Source organism: Hermetia illucens, chromosome 2 (genome assembly GCF_905115235.1).
Source record: "Hermetia illucens chromosome 2, iHerIll2.2.curated.20191125, whole genome shotgun sequence".
Taxonomy (NCBI): domain Eukaryota; kingdom Metazoa; phylum Arthropoda; class Insecta; order Diptera; family Stratiomyidae; genus Hermetia; species Hermetia illucens.
This window is the reverse complement of record NC_051850.1, coordinates 38712637-38733072: the sequence shown is the minus strand read 5'-3', so window position 1 is coordinate 38733072 and position 20436 is coordinate 38712637. Positions and strand designations below refer to the sequence as shown.

General features: G+C 43.5%; 1 protein-coding gene across 1 annotated transcript in view; it reads left to right on the top strand.

The window, feature by feature from the left end:
• Nucleotides 1–20436, top strand: part of LOC119648386 (potassium voltage-gated channel subfamily KQT member 1-like) — a 592778-nt gene that overhangs the window by 189974 nt on the left and 382368 nt on the right. Inside the window, exons 3-4 of the mRNA XM_038050125.1 lie at nt 3870–4331; nt 4503–4668. Coding sequence (XP_037906053.1) covers nt 4007–4331; nt 4503–4668 — 491 coding nt within the window. The 5' untranslated portion in view covers nt 3870–4006. The remainder of the gene's footprint in view (nt 1–3869; nt 4332–4502; nt 4669–20436) is intronic.

The window sequence follows — 20436 nt, the reverse complement described above, 5'->3', positions numbered from 1 at the left end:
CAGGAAACTCCTTTCACCAACGGGAGAGGAGAGGAGGAAGCGAACTGTCAGCTCAAGGAACCTCTCGCCATCCGATTCCTCCACCGGTCGAACTCTATCTCCTTTACAACGAGAAGAACCCAAACGTAATGTGCAACACGGCTCTACCTATCAGTGCTCTTCAACATTTCCTCGATAATGTTGTCTTGAAAGAGATCCCCTGTTGAACACGGAAATAGAGCTGCTGACAAATCCCATCCTACCTTCAACATGAAAAAAATGTGTGGGGGGCGTCGTCCACAACTCCATTGCAAAACACACAATCCGGAGATCGTGCCTTTCCAATCTGGTGCAGGTAAGGCCGAAAACCTCCATACTCAGGAAGAAAATAGTCAGTGTCACCATGCTTCCGATTCAGCCACACACCTAAGTTGCCAATGAGCGCGCAGTTTATCTGTCTCGAGTTTCAATTTATCAAGAGAGTTGCCACTAATCTAGGAAGCGTTGCTGTTGTTCTCGAGCAACCTCCTTAGTTCTTCTCCCTTGCGCTTGTATATGGCTTGACGCTCGTTGTTGGGATAAGTCTCCGCAACACGTAACGCTTCAGCGAGTCTACTTCTAATGAGCTTTTCGAGCACTTTCCTTGCAGTGTCAAGCATTCGAAGTAGTCGGTATGAAGGCGGCAACTCAACCTCCACCTTTCCCTTTGCCACTTTCCAACGGGAAGGGAAAATGCCCTCTTTCAGGGAAGCGTTGAATAGTAGGTCAGGCCGATGTTGGAACACCAGTTTGTATACCTCTACTCGACTTTAAGTGATCAGGGTTTTCGGTAAGGCCCCATTTTTTTGGGCTACCAGTTTTGTAACCACATCCCCACGGGTCCCCATTCACCTCGTCAACCATATTCTGACAGCAGCTGCTGCTATTTATTGCACTCCGGAGTCTTCTTTTGGCTGATCTGTACTCTGTCATTATGGTAGATGCCTCCTCCCGGTCGTTTAAACGTTGTGTTAAGCAGCAGAGTCCCCTCCTTTCGGAGTTTTGCAATTTCCGCCATCCAGCGATATATAGAAGGTTTGTCACGTCTCGATGCCCTCTTGGGCCTGGACGCTTCGCAGGCCGTCGTTATCAGGTTCATAGCTGAATTTACGACAGTTTGAGCTGTAGCACCACCACCCCCAAGAGTTTGTGTGTCAACCACTTCGTAGGCTTGTCGAGAAGTTTTCCAGAACTCGCCACCCTCCGGTGCGAAGGTTACGTCTCGAATGCTTCCCTCGCAACGTGGCTTCCGGAGCGTTAGTGTGGTGTTTAAAACTACAAGTCCTATCCTCGCCGTCAATTCGTTTCTTTCTGGAGTCTGGGTGAGGCATGACAGAGCACCAAGCCTGTGTGGAAAGTCCGGCATTGTCTCATTCGGTGTTAGACAGACACAGAAAAACGTTACCCTTAAATACCGAATCCAGACAAAGACGTACCTTCGGGCTTGGACAAGAACCCTAAGGTGGGGGTCGTCCCGAGCCCAGATGGCAGCGGTACCTGATGTGTCAGAGTGCCATGAAGCTGGGTCCTTGTTTCGGTACTGCTCACTGATGAGCACTAAATCAGCTTTGGTCTCCGCAGGGAACTGCGCTAGCAACTTGTGAACGGTTGCACTCCGATGCATATTGATTTGTTGGATGCGAATTATGTTGACCGCGTCCAAGCTCTTTGTAGTTCTGCTCTGAAGACTGGACACTGCCCTCAGTCCGCAGTGTGCGCAACGTTCTCTTCAGACGAGCCACAGTCCCTGCATTGTATACAACTGTGCTTTTCGTTGCAGGAGTTTGCTTTATACGGCATGTTGCCCTTTATTCAGGTCCCCGACAAGTTGCAGACGTGTGCCCTAACCCAAACATCTGTAACATTTGGTTGGGGTGGCAGCAGTTCTGATTTGCCCGTAGTTTAGAAGCCTTCTCGCAAGTTTTTGGCCCCGGAAGTTCGCAGAGGTGGTATCAATCCGGGCATTCGCGTTTGATTGCTTCTTCTACCTCGTTCTTTTCTGTGAAGCAATCAAGGTCTTGAATTCCCAGAGAGTACGTGCATTCCAGACTGAATACTATCACTTCTCTTCCAGAGCTCCTTGATGGCCTCAAGGAACATACCCTTATATGTTGTTCCTGGGCATAATTCGATTAGGACTCCTCCACCCTTTGTTTTTCGAATGGAAGTCACTTCTGCTCCAGATATCTTCGGGCTTGACCCGTTGGTTTAATAAGGAGAGTTGGCGGTCTAGTTCTCCTTCGACTCCCCACCTTTTCGGTGCTTCATCTTTCGTATCCGCTTTAATTTTAAGCTGAGGTTTTCTGATGACGCGGCGTGGTGTGGCTTCCCCTTCTTTTGAGCCTCTTGAGTCTCTTTCAGATTCTCCTTTTTCCTTTGGTTTTTTCTCAAGTTCGCTCTGTAACGGGCTGTATGTCCAGAATCCGTTTGGTGCTCGCGAGAGGCGCGGTTGTTTCCGCATTCCGCACATTTTCTCACACTCCCCATGTCCGTCTGAGGTACAAAATTCTGTCCAGGAGCTCCTCCAACTCCATCAGCCCGGTTTCCACCCCTTTGCTGACGTTTTTCCGGAGGAACTTTGCAGATCGCAGGCGTTTCATAAGTGCCTCGCATTTCTTAAAAAGTCTTTCCTCTTCAATTTTGGCCAGAATAGTCGACAGTACTCTCACTCGGCGTATACTCGAAACCATATAGTCAGCTAAAGTAGTTTCCACTGTGCCGCTTTTTCGCAACTGCAGCACTGCGTGGTACTGTCTGAGTAGTGGGACGCAGGTGCCGCATCATTTTGCGAGTCTTCTTCTCTGTTTGCGATGTCGCGTCGGGTACGCACTTTTTGCCGGAACCAATATGACTTTTATCTCTTGGATGTTCGAAAGCTCAATTTTGCTGACGATCTGCCATATGATCGGATAGTTGGTCTTTTGGTTTTTGACCAGTGAGCAGACTTTTTGAGAGTGTATTATAATGACTACTTTCTCCTGAGCTCAATCTTTGGCCAGCACTGTAGCCTGCCTGATACCCATGAGTTCCACAGAGAGGACCGTCATCGCTCTCATTTTAAAGCCTACCTTTATACGGGGAGATGATATCACCACGGCACAAGTCGTGGTTTCTTTTGTTGTTGCTGCATCGATGGCATACACCGCGAAACCTTTTCTTCCGGACCAGTTTAGTTTATTTTACACTTTTTCCATCCATTCTTCTTTGCTTTTCCCAGCGGTCCTATTCGGGTCATTCCAGACTTCCAGCGTTCTAGTTGCGCAATGACCCTCTTGAGATACCATGAGATCGAAAACTCCCTGAAATATGTATATATTTTCGAGAGGATATTATTGGCAGACGAGTTTTCTATCACTAGGAGGATCGATGGTGAAGTTCTTTTCAGCTTAATCAACTCTTTGGCTGCTAGGACGCTTTTTCTAAATTTGTGTGGGGGTTCAAGCAAGGGCGTGGACAACGTTGAATGGTATTGATTTGGTTAGCCCCAGGCACCTTTTGAACTGGGTGGCAACTACAGAATCTACTTGTCTAGATATTTGGGTGATTCAACAGTAGAAGTTTTGCATAGCGTAACCTGCTATGAAACTGTCAACGGAGTCAAAGCCTATAAGGAAATCAGTGTAAATTGCTGCTCCCCTCACGTCACCAAAGTGCTGTCAATTGTTTTACGCCACTTTCTTTCGATTATGAAACGATGTTTTTGATCTCCGAACTATTTCGTCGTGCTTTTAACGAATTCAAAACCTAGGTTCAAAGGTCTCCTCTATTTATGCTTTTATTCCATTACATGTTGTAAATAAATATTCAGTCATGTTGTTCTGATTTCAATTAAATTTATTTTCATTTCACAGAAAACCAATAGAGAATGTGCCTGAAGAAGACACCCGGATAGCATCGCTATACCATTCGTGCTCTTTTCAAAACGGTGCTTTCATCGACCATAATTCTTCTACCGAATAATTGTGTATATCAAAAAGTGCCTGTAACTATGGCGAAACATCGAATCGGGACGGAATGGAAGCAACCACCACGAATTTCCTATTTACCCAGGAGTCCGGTCGATGTTCCTGAAATGGTTATTTTGGATGAGTCGGAAACATTACTCGGCGAACAATATTCGGGCGTTTTATTAAATAACACCGAAAAATATCTCTCACCAAGTGCTACCATTGTGGAAATGGGTGGTGTTGCAGCTGGTCCTGCATCATTATCGGCGCCCATACGAAAAAAGTTGACTCAATCACCGCTGGCTGTTCCGAAATTAAGCACCAATGAAATAGCAGCATCACCGGCGTTGTCATCAATTCCGGGAGGTGAGTGGTTTTCTCATGGCTTGGGAGTAGATGTTGCTCCAGAGGAAAACTTTGTAAAAGTCCTGAAGACATTATCACGAGATCTATTCCTTCGTGTCTCATCTTCACTTGTCTGAAAAACTCAGCCTTAAAGACACTTACTATATAATACTTTTTTTTGGATCCTTTCAGCCCTTTTACTTCCAGAACGAGGACCAAATCACTTTAGTGAAGCGACGAGAAGTTTCGTGAAGGCACAGCGTCGTTATCACATGGGTCGGGCAACATTCCAGGGCCAAGTGTATAACTTTCTAGAGCGACCGTCAGGATGGAAATGTATCATTTATCATATCATCGTGTAAGTACAACTTTGCTTAGTCCTTTTTGTACCTTCGAAATGGTTATGGGATATATATCTATGACGAAAATGGTTATGCTCTTTTTGGGTTTGGGATTTGCACTAATTCATTGGAGGGATTTTCGCAGTTCCGCCGTGACTTTAATTGCTATTTCATTGCTCCAGGATTAATTATTTTGAAAGGTAGGAAACATAACAATTTACGAAAAACCTGAGCACAACTACTGCATCTTGGGATAATGATGTATAGATTAAACGCTTATTTGGAATAATTTTGGGGAAAGAGTGAATGGAGACTGAACCTAGTGTTAGAATTTATTGACCTGATTTCAACCTCATCTTTGCATGCATTTAAGGGGATAAATTTGATGCTATTTTACTTGGATTGATAGGTACAATAATTAACGAAGATAGTCTTTACTAACATGAAAAAAATAAAATTCTTATTCATCTACGCCTTCTTTGAGTCAAACAAAACAATATCGATCACACAGAAGTTCGTAGGTAATCTTGGGTTTTCGCATAAGTACTGTAATGCTCAATATATCTTTGTTTTGTTCAACGTTTATCCTGTTCACATGTGGGGTGGCTCGTCGTGATCCGTTTCGCCATTTCATTTTATCAAATGCCTCATCTGGATGCAGTCTCGAGGCTGGTAAATCCCCACCCACCGTATCAAGCCACAGTTGTATCGACCGGCCTTTTGATCACTTACCATCGACTTTGATGCTTAGACCAATCTTGGCAAGTGAATTCTCGTTAGCGCGAATTACGTGACCACACCATCGAAGGCGCCTCTCTCGCAGTTTTTCCACATTCGGTGCAACCTTATATCGATCGAAATTATTTCAGATGTGATCAAAACGTGTCACGCTACTGGTCCAACGTAACATCTTCGTCACCATTACTGCAAGACGCCGTTCATTGTCTTTTATAGTCGGCCAACACTCAGAACCATAGAGAGCGACAGGACGGACGGCATTGCGGTAAATTTTAGATTTGAGACATTCGTTGATATGTCGATCACAAACAACGTCAGTTGTGGATCGCCCTTCATCCAGGTTGCGTTAATGCGTGAAGCAATTTTATAACGCAGTTCTCCATTGGCTGATAGCATTGACCCGACATATTTAAATCGCTCAGTTCTGAACAGGTCACTGCTGCTAACAGTGATTGTGCTGAGTGAGTGTGATGTCGTCAAAAACTCAATTTTATTCAGGTTGAATCTGAGACCGCGTTTAATGAGGCGATCATTCCATTTTTGAACAAGTTACCCCCGATCATTTTTGCTATTAGACGCTAAGAAAGCATTATCTTCATAAAGAAATGTATAGGGCGCTGGACGTTGGATGTCCCGTGTGACGATGTCAAGCTCAACAAGAACAAAGAGGAATGATGACTGGGCGCTTCCTTGATGAACAAGAACAGAGACACGAAACATTTTTGATACACCCGCCACACTTTCAACTTTACTTTTCCGATCGTTGTAGAGCAATTGAACCCAGTGCATTGGTCCTCCTGGCGCTAAGTGCTGTCGTAGAGCATACCAAACGAGTTTGTGTGGCACATTGCCAAACGCTTTCTCTATAGCCAGAAATACAATGTAAAGAGGGCAATACTTCTCACAGTGTTTTTCCATGAGTAACCACAAAGTGTGTGTTGCGTCAGTAGTTCCACAGTTCATGACAAATCCGGCTTGATTCACGGTTATTTCAACGATTTCGTAAATACGGTTATCATGATGCGTTCAAAAATCTTGATGGTATGGGAAAGTAACCGGATCGGACGGTAATTTGAACATTCTGCTGGACTACCTTTCTTTTTCCATATTGGAACTGTGGTACTTTCTTGCCAGTCGGATGGTGTCCTACCTTCCTGAATAACCCGATTAAAGAATTCACTGAGCCACAGTGTTGGGTCCCAGTTCCTCGCTTTTCAGAACTCAGTGCGATGTCGTTAGGTCCTGTTGGTTTCCCCGATTTCATTCGTTTTATTGCCTCCTCGACCACGGTTGCGTTGAAATGTGGAACTGGTCCCAATGTCGGCAACGATTGTGGAAGTGAAGGATGAGCAAATTCTTCAGTTGAAATCTGCTCGAAATATTCTCGCCATCTATCCGTTGCGGCTCGAAGGGTAGTAAGGAAAGTACCGTTTTTGTCATTAACCCAACAGAAGCGTTCGATATCTTGTGTACGTTTGTTACGGCTTTTAGCAAGTCGATACAGATCTATCTTGCCATCCCGAGTGTCCAGTTTATCGTAAAGATTTTTGTAATGGTTCGCTCGGCTGACAGTGACCGCTTTCTTTGCTTCCCGGTTTATAAGAATACCACAAATTTGCCAATTAGGAGGTGTTTTATCGTTGAGAAATTTGTGGTAGAGGCGTTTCTTTTCACGGATCTTCATTTCAACATCATCATTCCAAAGCCAAGTATCTCGGTTGATATACCGCTTACCCGGCTTGGTGACCCCGAGGGCTGCAGAGGCCGCTTTGTGGATCGTGTCTTTCATATGGTTCCATGATTTTTTCACATTCGTAATGGTCGGCAATCGTATGAGTGAGATCGTTTCTTCTTTCTTCTCACCAAATCGCCACCATTTAATGCACAGCGGGCCTGTTCGTTCCTCACCCTGTTTTATCGATGACTTAATTCGCAGGACGGCAATCACCAGCCGATGTTGAGGTGCGATGGCCTCATAGGGAACGAATTTGCAATCAGTGACAGTGGTAAAATGTTGGCGTCTTATGAGAATATAGTCGATTTGCGTTTTACTGTTTCCACTATAAAATGTAGGAAGATGAGACAATCGTTCGATGAACCATGTATTCATAAGTACAAGGTCATGGGTGTCCGCAAAAACCGATTATACGCTCGCCACCCTCATTGCGCACTCCGAAACTCTTTCTTCCATGGCACTTGTTACCGTCTGCCTTTTCACCCACATGACCATTGAGGTCGCCGGCAATCATAATATAGTCGTCAACAGGCACGTGACAAGTCTTTTCATCGAGAAGTTGCCAGAAGGCATCTTTCTCGGCATCAGGTCGACCTGTCTGTGGTGCGTACGCCGTGAAGAAGTGAATAGTGCGATCAGCTGATATAATGGTGAGCTTCATCAGCCGATCATCAAATCGTTCGACTTCTTTAATGGCATCACGGAAACCCTCTGAGATGGCAATGCCAACACAATATTGAGTGTGTGGGTTACCAAAATAGAGAAGTTTATAGTTATTTTTACCGCGTTCGCGTTCAATGTCGCAGCTTTTGGCTCCTCACCATCGGGTTTCTTGCAGAACGCAGATATCAATGCGCCTTTTCCAAAGGGCTCTTGCGAGTTCTTCGGTCTTTCCAGTTAGGGTCCCAACATTTAGCGTACGTACGTATTTGTTTTGTTCGGACTAACTTGCTTATATCCTGATGCCGTCCATGCATCAAGAACCCTTGCCCATATCTCGATTGGACCGGCACCCGTCCCGACGTGTCGACTGAGGTGGACGCCCTAGCATTTCTCCGAGGCTTGTGACTCAATCTGGTCATCATGTTTGTAACGTATGTATTGCATGGGTTTGCTAGGTCGGCATGTCGCTGGACCTGTCACCAAGAGAGATCAGGTAGGATTTAGCATAGTGGAATAATTCCAACTATACTCTATTTATCTCTTTTCCTGATCTCAGCATTTTATTTTTGTTTTACTGAGGATAGTATAAAGTACGTTGCCTCAAACCCTCCTCCTTTACCTGGGTTTGGGACCAGCATACTATGTTAATAGCATGGCGGAGTTAACATCGGAATGATCGGAATGAACAAATACTATCATTGACCATAGGTGGAAAACTAGGTGCCCTCATTGCCTCGGCAGGATAAGTGTCGAGATGTATATGCCTTCATCTGCTGATTCGTTGGTAAAAATTGCGCGCCTGTTGTGGTTGCTTCCTGTTCTTCTCAAGTTCACAGACCTGTTGGTTCTCTCAGGTTTTTTTTTCTCTACTTGTGAAGATGCTTTTCTGCTCGACGGGATTCCTGGTACGTTTCAGCACATGGCGCGTACTTTGCGATTGCTGCATTGCCTGGTATGCAGCATTCTTCTTTCCGTTGCTTTGCCGTTGTTGATGTTCCTCCTTCAGGACCTCCGTCAGCTGGGATTTTTGCTGTATCTATTCTCCCCTCAAAGGTGTTATGACGGACTTTGCTGTGGATGATATTAGTGTTCACTCTCACCAGATTTGCAGAAGTAATTCGATGCAGTGCTATTATTCGAGCCCGGAGCACCTTGCCAACGAGATTTTCTCTAAGCCAAGTGGTGTACCCTGGAACATGACAGGCTCTAGGTCTTTAGGTGCCCTACATTCAGGACAAAAGGATCACCGATTCAGGTTAGGTACCTGCACCGATTCAGGTTAGGTACCTGAATTGGTGCGGATGCTTTCTGCAGACAGCATGTCGAGAATTTTATCAGTTGATAGTTAAGTTCACCATGCCATCGCTAAATCCACTTCTCAATGCGGGTCAGTGTGTCAGTTCAGACATACCGCCTCACCTGAGGCATCGCACATCTTTAGCGCCACTAAACTTTGTCATGTTTACCTTCTTGCTCTCACCTTTTAGTATTTCTTCCCAGATCAGTGTTGCGTATAATAGGATAGAGGGAACCACTCCGACTACAAGCAACCTGCGATTGTATCTCGAGCTACCAATGTCGTTCCATGAAATTGATTTTCGTGCCAATTATCACCCCCAATTAGTTGATAACCAACTTCGAAGAGATGGTGTACCTACGAATCCAAATACTAGGTTAGTAATCATGATCAAATCCGTCCTTTCTTCTGCTAGGTAAAGTTGGACCATGTACAGCCACATTTCTATAGTGCTGATGGCTTCATTAGCGTATACTTCACCATCTTCATGTTGTTTCCCGGCGAAAATCACAACTAATTCGTTCGCAAAACTGATTATGGCAGACTTTTCCGACTGTTGGCTGACAACAACCGCGCACGAATTTCATCATCGTAGCTGTTATCGGTTATGATTTTCGATCCTCGAAATTATCAACGGTCTCAAAGTTGTATTCTCCTATCCTTATTCTTCCTGTTTGACCAGTGAGGTTGGATGTTGTTGGTTGGTTGGTTTTCGGTGCTGACGTTGCCACCATATACTTTGTCTTGCCTTCATTGATGTGCAGCCCAAAATCTCGCACTGAAAGCCGCCTGCTCGATCTGGATGCAGGCAGTTTGTACGTCTCGGATGGTTCTTCCCATGATGTCGAAATCGTCAACATAGGCCAGTAGTTGGGTGGACATAAAGAGGATCTTACCTCTTGCATTTACCTCAGCATCACGGATCACTATCTCGAGGGCCAGGTTAAAGAGGACACATGATAGGGCATCCACTTGTCGTAGACCGTTGTTGATGTCGAATGGTCTTGAGAGCGATTCTGCTGCTTTTATCTGGACTCGCACATTGTTCAGGGTCAGATTAGTCAATCTTATTAATTTGGTCGAGATACCGAATTCTCTCATGGCCGTGTACAGTTTTACCCTGGCTATGCTATCATAGGCGGCTTGAAAGTCCATGAATAGATGGTGCAACTGAAAATCTGATCTGCTGCTGATTTGCCTGGAGTGTAGCCGGTTTGGTATGGACCAATGATGTTCTGGGCGTATGGGGCTATCCGGCCTAGCAAGATAGTGGAGAATATCTTATAGATGGTACTCAGCAACGTGATACCTCTATAATTGCTGCACTGTTTGATATCTCCCTTTTTATGTATGAGACAGATAATGCCTCGTTGCCAGTTGTCACAAGCAGCACAAGTTGATGAACGACTTGGTATAACTGGTCGCCTACATATTTAACCAATTCGGTTGTAATTCCATCGGCTCTTGGCGACCTTTGATTTTTAAGCCGATGGATTGCACGGACTGTTTCTCCTTTACTTGATGGTGGCAGTATTTGTCCGTCGTCTTCAGTTGGCGGGACTTTCAACTCGCCGATGTTCTGGTTGTTCAGTAGCTCATCAAAGTACTCAACCCATCGCTTCAATATGCCCATTCTGTCGGAAATCATATTTCTTTCTTTGTCCCGGCAGGATGAGCATCGAGGTGTATAAGGCTGACTTGTTGGTAAAACTTCCGCGCCTGGTGCCGTTGCCCCCTGTACTTTTCTAGTTCACAGACTTGTTAGTTCTCCCAGGCTTCCTTTTTCCGTCTGTGTAGTTGCTTTTCCGCTCGACGGAGTTCGTGATAAGTCTCTGCGCGTGTCCGCGTTCTTTGAGAATGCAACATTACTCGGTATGCGGTATTCTTCCGTTCTGTTGCTAGCTTACATTCATCGTCAAACCAGCCGTTCCGACTTTTTTTACGCCTAGGGCCAAGTATCTCTGCGGCCGGTGGTTGTGAAGATCATTTGTTGATTCTTGATCTCCAGGACCTCTGTTGACTGCGGTTGTTGCGGCATCCATTTCTCTTTTATAGGTGTCACGGAGGGCTGTGTTGTGGATGGCTTTAATATTCAGTCTCACCTGATTGTCAGAGGGGATTGTAGGTTCGAGCTTGGAGCACCATGCCAACGAGATAGTGATCCGAGTCTATATTGGCCGTCTGGATAGGCCAACGTATGTTTGTTAACCGTTTTCCGCGCAAACCAGGTACTTCGACTTGTGATGCTGCTAACTGGATAATGCGCAATCCGTTATCATTGGTATCAACTCTTCATTGGCCCCCTATATGTTGTGCTATTTGTGAAGGCTAAGAAGTGGCGGTATTTGTTTAGCAGGTGGCCAGTCTATCAATTTTATGTATGGGAGCCGACCGCTAATCCGTCGTATATTTTCGATGTCGACTCCGTCCAGTACAGAGCTCCTTTCGTGGCTCCGATACATATAGGTTCCTGTATAGGTTTGCCACTCCTACTGAAACCTGAACTTGTAGGACCAGTTGGTATAATTAATAGATGAATACTGTACTTATATTTTCTGGTGATGAAAGGAAATGATTAAGTTTCTTGATGAGAACTGAAAACTGTCCTGATGCTTGGTGCATGTGCAATTCCTTTATGTTCCTCCATAAAGTACACTCAACTGAAAGTTGAACTTTTTGTACTGACTTCATAATTATCTTACAAATCTCCATATCGAGAAACTCTTATCTCCATTAAGCTCCTCAAAGAAATTGCACAAAGCGGGGAACGAAATCTTACTACAGTAGAGCTACTGAAGAAATATTGAAACCCTATTTACATACAATCTCTTTTAAGATAATCTTCTCAGCCATGAAAAGTTATGGAGACTAGAATGACAGCCCTCACTGCAAATGGCGCAACTAGCGTACTTGTCCCTAAAGAAAGATGATTCTTTCAAGAATTTACTAATTTTCTACATGATGTGACTTTTTGAACTTAGCCAAGTGTAAAAAATCGAGTTCACTTCACTAGAAAAATGTCCGCTTACTTTCATCAATTTGACGGTGTAAGGGTGCAGAAAACTGTTGAAATTGCTAGGGGATGGGAGGTGGCTTTTGTTAAGTATATTAATAAGTATCAAAATTACAATTGGATTTTTCCATTAACGTTTTTTAAGGTTTTGTTTGTAAAACAAAACGTTATTAAATTCGGTTCAATGTCTGTCTGTCTGTCTGCCTTTTTTTTTCGGCGTTGGAAGGTGGAAAGGTTCCAAACCTACTGCTGGCTCCTGCCACGCAGTTATGTGAGACTTCTACTCACTAATACTACCTCCTTCTCATTCCACCCTCCCCATGGAACTCCTATCAAGTATTGCATCGCGGGGCTGGATCAGCTTTTAACTGCGGCTCATTATGGTTCTCTCCCTTGCTTGTTTTCGTCGTAGTTTTTCCTGCCTAAGCTGTTGGTGAATAGCTTGCAGTTCCCTTACAACCTGGTTCCAGGCATCCGTTGTCTCCAGCATAAACTCCACAATGTTTTCGGTTGTTAAACGCTTGTCTGCGACCGCTTTCATTCTTGTTCGGTGCGCGGTGAACCTGGGGCAATCAAATATGACATGCTCCGCATTCTCAGCCACGTTACCACATCTTGGGCAGCATGGTAATTCGTCGTGACCAAATCGATGTAAATAAGCACGATAACCTCCATGTCCACTTAAGAATTGTGGTAACTCGTGGCTTAATTCCCCATGGCTTCGTTCAAACCATCTCCGAATATCCGGAATGATGCGGTATGTCGAACGACCAGTTTGGGATTCGTCCCATTGCTTTTCCCACCGTGCCAGCTGCCGTCGAAATGCGCTAGACTCTCCAGCTGCATACGTTTTGTCGTAGAGTCGCCGATTTTCCTTGGCCAAGATTTCTATGGGGAGCATCCCTGCTAGTACATATGCTGCTTCTCCTGATATTGTCCGATATGCACTGCATACCCCCGGAGTGCACTTAGCCGATACGCCATTCCCAATTTTCCGCAGTTCACTTTGTTATTCAGAGCAGTTGCCCAAACTGGAGCTGCGAATAGTAGCACGGAGCTGACTACCCTAGAGAGCAGAAGACGTCGACTTTGTCTTGGCCCACCAATGTTCGGTAGTATCCTCGAGATCGTTGCAGCGATCGAAGACGTTTTAGTTGCGGCGTACTCAATGTGTCTTTTGAAGTTGATTCTTCTGTCAATAATTACTCCCAAGTATTTGAGCGATGGTTGGGAGTAAGCTGTTTTTTCGCCAACTTTGATTTTCACAGTTGTGTTCTTTCTTCTCTTGCTAATGAGAACTACTTCTGTTTTATGTTCAGCAAGTGAAAGGCCAGAATTTCTCAACCAGGAATTGATCTCCCATATCGCTTCATCTGCATAGATCTCGATCTCGTCTTGGTGCTTTGCCACCACTGTTATTCCGATATCATCGGCGAAGCCAACAGTTGTCATGTCGTCCGATAGGCGTAGCGTCAACACTCCATTATACATAACTAACCACCGCAAGGGACCCAGGACAGAACCCTGTGGCACTCCGCAAGTTGTCGGGAGTAAAGTCTTCTCTTAAGGAAAAACTCAACCACAATGCGTACAATGTACTTCGGGGCCTGTATTTTGTCGAGTGCCTCGATGATTTTTTTCCATTTTGCACTATTGAACGCATTGTTTACGTCGAGGGTTATTACTGCACAGCATTTTCCTTCTTCTATTGCAGCCTGAGCCAAGCCAGTCAGCATGCTGATTTCGTCGACAGTTGATTTCGCCTTACGAAATCCGAATTGTTTGCCGGAAAGGCCTCCTTCCTTTTCCGCAAAAGCGAGAAGTCTGTTATATATTACTCGTTCAAATAGTTTGCCAATACCATTGCCAGACATATCGGCCTATATGAGGGGGGTCACCTAATGGTTTACCTGCCTTCGGAATGAGTATTAGCTTTTGTACCTTCCATTGCTTGGGGAATTCTCCTTCCCTAAGGCATGCTGTGAAAACTTGGGCAAACATACCTGGCGCTGTTCTGGCGGCTACTTTCAGGGCAATGTTAGGGATTCCATCCGGTCCTGGAGTCTTTTTTTTAGTCTGCGTCTAGAACCTCCTCATTTACCACTATTGGAACTTTGTCGGGATTTAAATGTACTGCAGGTAGACTTGTACAATTCATATCTACTGGGAATAGAGTGTTCACTATATCCTGCAACAACTCTGGACAAATAATCGGTGGGGAGCGCTCGCCTTTTAGTGATGACATCACCGACCTTTATGCGCCACCCCATGGGTCAGAGTCAGCTTCAGTATACATCCGCTTGAAATGTTCGGATTTGCTCTTTGCGATAGCTACTTGCAAGTTTTTCCTCGCATTTTTATATTGTACGTGTAGCTCCTCGAACTCAGGTCGGCTTCTTCTGCGCTGGGAGCGTCTCCTAGCTTTGAGGCACTTTCTGTCTGTCTGTCTGTCTGTCAGGCACTTTTCTCAGAAACGGCTATACCGATTGACACAAAATTTGGTGAGAAGGTGGGATGTGTAGACCCCCAGACGTGCAGTGAGTGATATCCTCCTACGTTGAGATTTAGGGGGGGGGGGGGTCCCCATACATGTAAAAGGGGGGTGTAAACATTTTTTTCACCGAATATAGTCATGTGGGGTATCAAATGAAAGGTGTTAATTAATAGCCGGTCTTAGTTTTGAGATTTTTTAAAAAGGCGGGGAGTGGGAGGGGTGCAAATGATAATTTCCTTAACGGACCAATTCTCAGAAACTACCCAACCGAGAAATCATGAGGCTGCCTCTATATGGTGCCCAGGCCTGAAAATACTCTCCATATCGATATCTGTTCAAATTAAGTTAATATTAGTATATTACCATATTTTTGGGAAAATTGAGGAAAACTCCCTTAAGGTTATCTCAGAGTTATAAAAGTTGGTAGTATAATAGTATAAAATATAGTATGAAGCACATTATCCATAAGTTTGATTAAAATGGTACTATTAGTAACAAAGTTACAGTAGTTGTCTTTACCGTGAAAATTTACAACCCAAAGTACTAAATCTGATATGCTAAATGCATATTCTTAACGGGCTACATACAAATGGGATAGTTCTACATTCAAATATACTCACATAAGAAGCAAACAAAACCTTTCATACCTGAAGCGCCCAGCTTCCGGTTTCCCGACTTGTTTATGTTTATTCCCCATCATGCTTGGAGTTGATTCTTCAACATCTGAAGACGTGATATTGTCCATGGAAACGGATTTATGGTAGATACACAACATCAGGTTCTTCTAATAAATAACGCATATCTTTGCCCAATTGCGATTGGATATTCTATTGGAATTTTTTTCTTAATTGCCATTGGAAGATCCGAAACAGGTAGTTGAATTTATTGTCCAGGGATTTTCCAAAAACGTTAATAATTCCTGTGCATGTTCAACTTTAATGAATTGGGCCCCTGCAAGATTGTCTGGAAATCTGCAGAAAACACTCGTATATTTTTCAGTTAACCTTGTTTTGGGGGAAAGTGTGGCTTTCACTTGCAGTAAAATACCTCACAGAGCCTACACTATTCTGATTTGTGAAATATTGATGAATCACATAAATCTTTCTCCACACCCAAGGCCAATGTTTGTTTTTTTCCGCCACCAGTTGATTATAGAGGAGCGGTTCCATCTGCCACGCCATTTTTCTCCTACCGTTTGCCTTGGCACCTTTCTGCCTGGAATGCGGGAAAATAAGGTGCGATTACTTTTATCTTGCTAAGGCAGAGATTCTAAATTATTCAAGGCAGGAGTGGTTTAATATGATTATAGCATTTCTGTTTGTGTTAAGGCGTTGTCGATTTTCGCCGCTTCATTTCCCTTTACCATTCGATTCGATGGGGTATTGTTTGCAACCACAACAATTCCAAAGAGACAACAACTTTAATTTTAGTTATTTTTTCCGGTTTGGAAAATGGAGGGTGCATACTATATCGCGAAAATTAATCTATGATTTATTGATGGAAGTAGACACCAATCAAATTGGAATTTTTGCAGCCTGGAATAAAAATTATATTTCTGAATGTTGAGAAGTTTAACTTAAAATATAATTGATAAAAACATAAGAGCTTCGGGTAAAAATTCACCTCCAGAAGAGCTTTCGTTTCATTAGATGCAGTCGATGAATCGCAGGATTTGAGCTAGAGAGTAGAAAGACCATTCTTTCCAATTTATACCGCTTATTAGGTTTAATATAACTACCTTTTTTTAGGAACGAGGTGAACTCCTTGAAAATACCCTAGTTGAAGAAGGGCTAAAGAGGCGCCTAGTAATATGGAAATGTTATTATGCATCACCGGGCATATCTCATCAGGCAACTTTTCTTGTTTCTCTTGTCCTGCCCCTTACAAATTATATACTCAGGAATATAGGGATATAAGGATATATAAAGCATATATATATATAAACCATTTATAATGCTTCAACCGCTCCCACGCGTGTCCACTGAAATAGGCTTCAGCCCCCAGGACTTTCCGAGATACCCACACTCCTCCTTTATTGTTCAAAGTCAAGTGCTTTTGCATCAGCTACCTTGGAAGCGTAGGTTTCACTGCATGGCGCAATAGAATTGTCGCCTTTCCGTAATATAATATGCGACCTATTGAAATTACAGCCAATTATCTCTGGACTTCCTCGTCCTCTCACGTCGTGAACGAGGTTGTCTAACATGTCTTTAAGCTTAGACAATGTAACATACTGCGTATTTTCGCCCAGATAAAGCCGTTGGCTGACTGACTCTTGGTGCATTGTATAGGTTATCACGTCCCTCCTTCCTTCTGACAATAGGTATAGGACCCTATTGCATGCCCTTATAACAATTACCTATACGTCGCGGGGTTGGATCAAAATTTATACTGGGCTCATGTTAACATTCGTGTTTCTCTCGTTTATTCTTCCGGCTGAGTTTTTCGTGCTTAAGTTTCTTAGCGATAGTTGCAATCACCTTTTCGTCTATGTTCCATTATATTTTCGGGTGTAAAGTGCACCCAATTTTAGCTTCCAATGCAGCAAATCTCAGTGAATGAAAAAAAGTGTTTTGCGTCCTCTGCAATATTTGAGCAGTTTGGGCAATATGGCGAATTATCATGCCCATATCGATACGATCGATGGGGTCGCTTAATCCGTTTCAGGATATCTCATGTGATTCTGTGAGTCCAGCGGGCTTTTTCTGCCTCGTCCCACTTCTCCTGCCATTCCGCGACAGTTTCAGTTCGTATGAACTGTCGCCGATGAGCAGGAGATTCTCCGGTGATTCTCCGCTCCATCGCAAAGTCGTCGCCTTTCTTTCGCCGGAATCTCAGCCCCGACCATTCCTAATCTCACGCAAGCTGCTTCATTGGATATTGTTCTCTTATTTGTTTATTTGTCAGTACTCCGTTATACATAATAATCCACAAAAGTGGGCCTAGGACGGACCCTTGGTATAATTTCATTCCTTCATCTGATTCGCAGTACAAAACCCTATCGATTAGGAAGTCGGCAACGATACGCACTAGATACTTCGGCACAGCTAAGTTGATTAGGGACTCAAGTATCTTGCTTCATCTAACAGAATTGAAGGCATCCTTCACATGGAGTGTGATCACTGCACAACATTTGTCCTCGTCAAGTACGGTCTTAGTCTGTCCGTCACACGCATTTTTCTCGGAGACGGTTGTAGCCATTTGCATTCTTCATTGAATTTAAGGGTGGTCCCAACTAAGGCAAAAGAGGGTGTATATTTTTTTCACCGAACATATTCATGTGGGGTATCAAATCAAAGGTTTCAGTTAGTACTTTCCGGAGCTGGTCTTAGTTTTGACATCTATTGGAAAGGTGGGGAGTGCGAGAGGTCGAAAGTGATCATTTCTTTAACGGATCCGTTCTCAGAAACTACCCAATCGAAAAATCTGAAAACAATCAAAAGGCTGCCACTATTTGGTGCCTAGGCTCCGAAATACCCTCCAAACTGAAATCTGTTCAAATAAAGTTAATAATAATATAACACTAACCACCGGCCACCACCAGCGCTCCTTTAGTTTTTAAGTAGGTAGGAACGTCCGAGCCAAAATGCTTGGCACTTAGTGCTAGTATTAGGTAAAATCCGGCATCTGCCGAGATTGTGATAACTCGGAAATAGTAAATCACTATAATTTTTAGTAATTAACTTCAAAACCCCCCTTAGGTGTATTTTAACATTATGAAATTGCAGCAATGTAGGGTATAACATAGAGGATGATCTTACCAAGTTTGGTGGAAATCAGACTATTACTAACACAGGTCAAAATTGTCGCTTCTTTGCAAATTCAAGACTGAATATGGATATTCTCACATGAAGTATGCATATATTACGTTCTACGTACTGATGGGGCAAATGCACACTCAAATGTCTTTATAGAAAAAAATAACAATTTCGAAAAGCAACAATTTTTTATTTACATGAAAGAATCAACAGAAACTTATAACTAATTTAGGGACTTCATCTAAAGTATATCAAAAAGCTTAACCTAACTTATTATTGAAGAAGTTATGTGTGAAAGTATTTACATATCATTTTAGAGGCAAAGTCGAAAAAAAACCTCCACTCGTTGAGCATATATAAAAACAGGGTGGGATTGGGAGGGGAAAAGGATTGGGGTAGGATGGGTGACATGCGGGAAAGGGATGGGAATTAAAAGCTGGGAGGGGCGCTAATGATGGGGAGGTTTAAAAAATTGAGAGTCGGAGAAATTGCCTGTGTAGAAGACTACTCTACCTAGGGGGTCGACTGTGAATGGAGGGATAAGAGGGTCTGGGGAAACAGATGAGTCCGAAGAAAGTTATCTTCAACGATCTCGATCTGCATGGCCTTGGAGACAAGAGGATTGGGATGGGATTGACACTTGACAAGGAAGTTGAGGGCATGACGGGCAAGGAAGGCATCGATGCGTGGGGTTTGGCAGGACTCGTAGAGGATCTGGTCGGAAATGTACTTGGAGCGGTTTTCGTTTTTAAAAATGTTGGCGCAGTGGCGAAAGATCCTGCGCTCCTTGAGGCGGAGTCGTTCCATTTGGGATGGGGAATGTCTTTATAGAAGAAATACACAAAAGCTTTTATACCTGAAGCGTCCAGCTTCGTGTTTCCCGACTTGTTTTTGTTTAGGATATGAAGGATCCTAAGTCCACATCCACTTGATGTTGGACCATACCAAATGCAGAGCAACTAACTCCTCTTAAGTATATAAAAGGAAAGAGTAACGGTTAGGCCCACTTACGACAAAGGTGCCTGTCGAGTTTTTACGATTATATAAAGGAGCGTCTTTCATCTGTTGTCACTTTCGGTCACGCTGCTCCCTGGGCAGCGTCTGATGAGTTGCCGTGGACAAAACCGTTAGTCTTTCTTTTTGCTAGTACACGTTTTTAAGGTTTTGTGTGAAACAAAACCTTATTAGAATCGATTCGATGTCTGTCTGTCGTCTGTCTGTCTGTCTGTCTGTCTGTCTGTCTGTCTGTCTGTCTGTCACACCCGATTTATTCGGAAACGGCTGAACCGATTGTCACGAAAATTGGTAGGAGTATGTAATCTGCCGTTCCCTTTATATGCAGCAACTGACGCCATTTTGTGTTAAGTTTAAGGGGGGGCTCCCCATACATGTGAAAGGAGGGTGCAACATTTTTTTTCATAAAATGTGGCCATGTGGGGTATCAAATGAAAGGTCTCAATTAGTACTTTTCGAAACTGGTTCAATATTTGATATTGGGTGAAACATAGGGGAGTGAGGGCTCAAAATATGACCCCCAAAAAGTGTAACAGGTCTCGTTCTCAGAATCTATCCAACCGAAAAATCTGAAAAAAATCTCAATAGTGCATCTCTGCGAAATCTAGGCCTCAAAATATATCCGGTTCCGATATCTGCACAAATAAAGTTAATAATAGTATATTTCCACATTTTAGAAATTTACCCGGCAACCCCCCTTATATTCATCCCAGAAGTACAAAATTTGGCATGCGTATAATAAAGAACATAGTGCACAAACTAGTCAAGTTTGAAGAAAATCCAACTATTATTGACAAAGTTATATAACTTTACCATTTTTTGTGAATTTCGGGCACTCTTCATGCACGACTGCATGACGTCATCATCACATATCAATTCATCAATACCACAACCAAATGAGTTCTTATGAATGGGGTCCCAAAGATTTATTTTGTTTTAGTTTTTTAGTCATTTGTATATGAATATCAACTGTGTATGTAGGTATATAGTATATGCGTGCTAATGAACTTTGTGGGTAGTGCCTATTCAGATAGATATAAGAAGTAAATCGGAAATATGGGTACGATCAATTT